This window comes from Monodelphis domestica, chromosome 7 (assembly GCF_027887165.1).
Source record: "Monodelphis domestica isolate mMonDom1 chromosome 7, mMonDom1.pri, whole genome shotgun sequence".
Taxonomy (NCBI): domain Eukaryota; kingdom Metazoa; phylum Chordata; class Mammalia; order Didelphimorphia; family Didelphidae; genus Monodelphis; species Monodelphis domestica.
Window position 1 is genome coordinate 123008776 of NC_077233.1, and position 6304 is coordinate 123015079.

General features: G+C 33.6%; 1 protein-coding gene across 1 annotated transcript; it reads right to left on the minus strand.

Annotated features, from left to right (window-relative positions):
• Positions 1-340: 340 nt before the first annotated feature.
• Positions 341-1310, minus strand: LOC130455364 (glutaredoxin-2, mitochondrial-like). The gene has a single exon (XM_056803968.1). The coding sequence runs from the start codon at positions 1038-1040 to the stop codon at positions 657-659; it is 384 nt and encodes a 127-aa protein (XP_056659946.1). The 5' UTR covers positions 1041-1310; the 3' UTR covers positions 341-656.
• Between the last annotated feature and the right edge of the window lie 4994 nt (positions 1311-6304).

Here is a 6304-nt window from a genome sequence, read left to right on the forward strand (position 1 = left end):
TTATTCATTGATCTATCATCAACATTTGATTTATTAGACAAAAAGCATCTATGGGCAAGCTTTGATTCAATAAATGAAAAGTATCTATGTATAATTTTGATTAAAATCCAAAACAATATAATTCCTCTTTGGAGCCTATGCCATAATATTATTTTTTTTTATTTTATTTTATTTTTTTTTGATTGATTCCCATTTTATTTTCCTCACATTACACATAAGTTGGATAGCCAATGATCAGATCTAGTATCCAAATCCTGGTTGGGAAGTATTAACAGAAAATAGGGTATCCCATTGAATCTGTGAGACTGCAAATCCCTAATCCTTAACTTCAGTTTTCAAATAAGAGTTTTAACAATATTTTAATGTTTTCTAAGAAAAGGTGTATTCCATCACTATGAGGTTTCTCAGATTAAATTACAAAATTAAGGCTACAAAGTGTCAGCCTCCATGTTGCAAAAAAAAAAAATTAGCTTCACCTGAAAGTGTTATCGGAAAAGGAATATTTATAGTAGGTTTCACAGGTCTTTATTGTTCATTTTATAGACTATTCTTTGATTAAGATTTTGTATTTTCAAAGAATTATTTAAATGTTTTATAAGCAAAATGACTAAAAAGCAGACATTTGCCAGCACAGCCAAGGAGAGCCTACATTACAGTCAGAAATTCTTTGATCTAAACTTCTTAAAATAACACTGATGAACTAATGGAAGCAGCTTGCCTTCTTTGTGAAGCCTATGAGTATCAGTTGCTCCTCCAATAAAAGTCCCATTGACAAAAATTCTTGGAACAGTTCTTTCACCAGTCATTTTTAGAAGAGCATCCTGAAACTGGCTTCCATATTTATGCATGTCCAATTCCACAGCAGTATATTTTATATCCATGTCATGGAAAAGCTTTTTTGCCATTGTGCAATAAGAACAGGATGTTTTTGAGAAGATCACTACACAATTATGTGAAATTGTTTCCTGGATCTGATTTATAGGAGCAATTTCTGATTTATCCATGGAAGAGGATGTTCTGTTTCCCATCCTCCGCACCATACCAGACCGGAATTGTAGCGTTCGAGCCCCAGCGGCTCTGGCAGAGGAGCCGAGCCCCCGAGATGGCCGCCGCGCAGCGTAAGGACATGGCCCGAGAGGGACAGGGCCCCTTCGGCGGCGGCGCGGCCTCCCCTCCCCGACCCTCCAGCGGCCCGTGGCCCTGGGAGTTCGTCGAATCCCCGATCCGAAGACAGCCCGCCGCCCCCTTTTCCTGATAGACCAAGCTAGTCCAGGGAAGCGGACGGGGGGACGCCCCGCCCCCAGGTCTATGCCATAATATTAAAGCTAAGTTTAGGTCAGGAAGAAAGATGTCATGACAAGTGTCATCCTTTTCTTAAATGGTGTCACTCCTTCCCAACTCTCTCTCAAATTTTATTTTTGATTTAACTAGCCAAAAGTAGTAAGTCTATTCATGCAATATCTTTATATGATAGAAAGTAGAAAAACAGCTTTTTTTTTAGAATTTAGCATAAATATAATATCTTGTTACTCTTAGAATGAAGAGTTCAGCATCCATCAAACCAAAGTTAATATTGCTCAATTGTGTGTTTGACTGCCTTTAAATAGTTAAATTAAAAAAAATAATCTCTCAACATATCATTTGTTCAATTTTAAACCTTATGAGATCATGGCTATATAGAATGTGTATCTCCTCTGCACCCAGCACAATTTCCATTTTTAAGTAATTATTTAATATTTTTTGACTGAAGGAATTGAATGAGATCAACTATTTGAGAGTGAAAGTTTAGTTCCTAAAAGATCTCTTCAGAGAAATTGAAATTCTGAAATGTATTGTTCAACAAATGCCCTTCCCAGGTTCTTTCATGGAAGAAGCAATGAAATGATCATTCTTATTCTACATCTGCTTAGGCTAAATTCTGTTATAAATAGATATATCCTGGTAAATGTCACAGGTTCTCTGAATAATATATGCTTCATATAGGTTTAAGTTTAATTTGTCTTTTTACTATTTTTACATCACTTTCTCTGTCTGGACAATCAACAGAACAATAAATCAAGCCTTTTTTTGTAGAATGCTGACTGATTTCCAAATTGAAAATGTCACACTGAAAATTTAACCATAGGCTCTGTCAAGCTGGTTTCATCTCTTTTTAGTATAACCTTAGTTATATAGTATATACTTGGATGATTCTTTTATCTTACAAGGTCTTAAAAATGTCAAATCTTTTCTCTCAGATCAAAATGTTGCCATTTTCTATAGATACCCTAATTGCTCATACCTGGTATGAAGACAACTGGCCTTTCTGAGTAAGAATGCTCCTTCCCCCATTTGAAATCTTGCGATAATAGTATTAGTTCGTGTCTCTGTATTCCTGGCACATAATTGACACTTCATAAAAAAGTTATTGAAATGAACATGTTTGCCCCACTTCTTTCACATCAATATCTAGAGTAACAATCATAATATCTAGCTACATTATGCTTTAAGCATAAAACATTTTACATATATCATCTGATTTGATTCTTACTATGAGCCTATGAAATTATTCCCATTTTGTGGTGGGAAGACTGAGACTTTAAGTGATGTATTCATTGTGACTTAAGGATCATATAGTGTTAGTAAACCCATGGAGTAGCATTCTAATTTGGGTCTTCTGATTCTAAGTCTATTGCCTATTTACTCTATTACCTAACTGCTTCAGTATGACTTACATTTTAATTGTCAGAAGAGGTCTACTTTATTAGAAGACTCAACTGTGCATTGTGATTCAGAACCCACCATGACTCAACTAACAAGCCAATATTTAGGAGGATTAGCTTCACATATATATGAATATAATAGTATATAGTTTATAATTGCATAATTTATATGAGTATATATGTATATATTCTTTTACATACTGCATATTCTTCTGATAAGGGAAATTAATAAGCATTTATATAGCATTCCACTGTATGACAGGAACTGTGTTAACAAATACTCTCTCATTTGATCATCCAAATAATTCTATAAGTCAGACATTATGATTATACCCATTTTTCAATTGTAAAAGCTAAGTGATGTGCTTCAGGTAATATAGCTATTAAATGTATGAAGAAGCCAGATTTGAACCTCATCATTCTAGACCCTATTAGTACTCTATCCATGGTACCACCTACCTACCTTCTGTTTTAACTACTCAAATCACTCTGCTGACTTCCTGTTTGCAAGCAGCTTTGCTCATCGTGGGTCATGGTCTCCTGATTAGCGAATCTTTGGCCAGCATCATCATTTCTTGTAGGACCTATCCATGCTCAATTATCCTCAGCTCAAATATATACTCTGAACTGCTTTGAGTGACTTTAGTGGGGTACTCTACCCTAGCAATCATCTTATTTCCATTTTCCCTTTATTTTATATTCCTCTATAAAATCATAAACTATTTCAGAGTAGGGAATCATCTTATATTATTTTATTTATATACTTAAGGCTTAGTACAATGCTTAATGAGTGATCTATCTTTCTATTCATACATGTGTCTATCTAATGATCTAATCAGTATTTTTGGAGCACTTTGAGCATCTAGGCCCTTTTGACTATAAGCAGAGGTCAGCAAGGGAAGGAGGAAAGAAGTACACTCAGCTGAATAGAATGCAATGTTTGATATAACTATACTCTTTCTCAGATTAGGAAATAAACTTGACAAAAACAATCATTGAGGGCAATATCAACATCAGCATCCAAGGTAGAAAAGTGAATGTTACTGCTAAAATCATAGGATCCAATCACATCTTCTGTGTAACCTAAGATGCTCTTTAAGTTTCCCTCTGATGCTTTGCTTAACCATTTTCCTGATATCTTAATATATGGCAACTTTCTCCAGGTGGAAAGTTTGATACACAATGGATACATTGAGAATAGGAACATGAAAGGCTATGTTTGTAAGCTTCCCATTCAGCTCACGTTTAACCTTGCAGCCTTTGCAGCAGCAGTGGAAGCAAGGATGACATTTTAGGTATCTCTGTTTTTTTCTGGATCACAGTAATGGCATGGACTGCGGTCATGAGATCTTCTACAATGCTGAAATTATCATGAATTGTAATATGTGTTAATGAATGAATGACATTACATATGATATTGAATATGTTCTTCCTTAAAGGAGGACCTCTTAACCTTGATATTACTTTTGACTTTTTCCTCTTCTTTCATCTGCATTAATTTGCCAAATCCTATCATTCTACCTACCTTTCCCAAATCTTTCATGTTCATTCCTTCATTCTGTTCCCAATGCATTATCCTAGTAGAGTTCCTTATTACTATCTATCAATACTATAATAAAATACACCTCTCTACAAGTCTTCCCAACTTATTCCTTTAAATTCCTATAACAATAATCATTACACATGTGCCAGAATGTTCTGTTACACAAAGCTTTCCATAGTAATCCTTGATTCAAAATCATCAGTGTTACTATTATTTACTGAGTAAAGCTCAAATTTCTCTTGTAAACATTCAGACCCTCTACTACAAGAACTACTGCCTTTCTTCAAGAACTAAATACTTCTGTATCTTTAGACATTTTCATGTACTGTTCTTTATGTTAGGGCTGTCTTTTCTCTACCCATTTTGTTTGTTGAAATCCTTGTAATACTTTAAAACACAATTCAGATATTACCTGTTTCTGATATTATTCCTTGAACTTTGACTTCTATAATCTGCCCCCTCGGAATGACTTTTAAATTAAGTTCTAATGTACTTATCATACACTGTCACATATTGCAATTTTGGTGGCATACTACTATTGGACTGCTAGTCCCGTTTTAAGAGGAATCTTACTAGATTTTTAAAAATATTCCCCATCACCTAGCACATACATAGACTCATATGCATATTTAAGCATATATGTGTGTGTGTGTGTGTGTGTGTGTGTGTGTGTCTTTAGAAAAGTAACTTGATGTATATTCAGAATAAGTTTCAAAGTAATATAGTCTTAAATTCAGTCCCTACCTCTGAAGCACAATGACTCATCCTGGGAAAATTGCTTAACTTTTAGTGCTGAAGACAGCAGTTTTCAAAGTTTTTGATAGCAGAACTATTTTTGCACAATAAAAATTATTAAGGACCCCAAATTGTTTAGGTTTATTTGGGTGATATCTTTCCATATTTAGTCTGTTAGAATTTAGAATGGATTAAATTTATTTTAATTTATTTAAAATTTGAATAATAATCTGCCACGTTTTCAAAAATTAAATATTTTCATTAAAATATCTATTTTCCAAAAAAATATGAAAAAAGGTAGTGAGAAGAGTAGAATTGTTTATCATATGTTTGAAAATCTCTTTAACATCTCTGACTCAAAACACAACATCTGGATTTTCATATCTGATTCTGCATTTAATCTGATGTATTTGATGTTTTGGTTTAATAGATGAAGAAAATCTAATCTAACACAGAGATGTAGTTGGAAAAGAGAAGAGTGTTTGAATAGGCAAATAATATCTTAGTATTATTATGAAAATAATTGGACCTCATGGATCCCTAAAATATACTTTTAGAATTTCCACCATATATAATTCTCTAAGTCTATTCATTTCAAACCATTTGTTGATGAATTTTTGCTAGAAAGAATTTTTGTAATGAGAGTTCCCTAACCCAGGATTTTCACAGATCTGATTAAAAGATATTTTATATAGTCAATTCAACAGTTTTTTTTCTGGTCCTTTCCATGTTCCTTACAGATGTAGAATAATATCTTATAAAGGCAAGAAGTGTTCAAGTAACTAAGTACATCATTGCCTTTTCATATTGCCAAGTGACATTTGATATATATTGTCCAATATTTTGTAGTCACCTTAAGTTGGATAAAACACTGAAGACAGTTGAATTTTACTATTGATGTATATTACTCTAGGAGTCACCTTCTCCTCTCCTAAGAAATCACAAAGCCTAAAAAACTGTTTCATTTGTTTCTGCTGTGGGTTTATGGAGGGTTCAAAGAGCAAAAAAGTTGGAGTTAGCAAAACAGAGAGGGGGGTCCACTGAGGTGTAGCCAGCAATTTGATTCAGTGGCAATAACACTTTATGAACCAATCCATTGATTTATTTGCAGAATTTTGTAGTCTAAGTATATAATACAATAAAAGAATGCTACTGAGGCAGACAGTAGCTATTAATGGATTATGTGCATGCATAAACATATGTATATATATTTAAGATCAAAATGATGAAATATGATCAAGAATCTAATTTCCCTTATGTAGAATCTTTGAAGGAATATAGTTACAAATATATGAATATGAATACTCAAGAGCATGGCAAATGA

Bases quoted from the DNA above. Each gene is read 5' to 3' on its own strand.
- LOC130455364 (XM_056803968.1), bottom strand. From the start codon at position 1,040: ATGGTGCGGAGGATGGGAAACAGAACATCCTCTTCCATGGATAAATCA.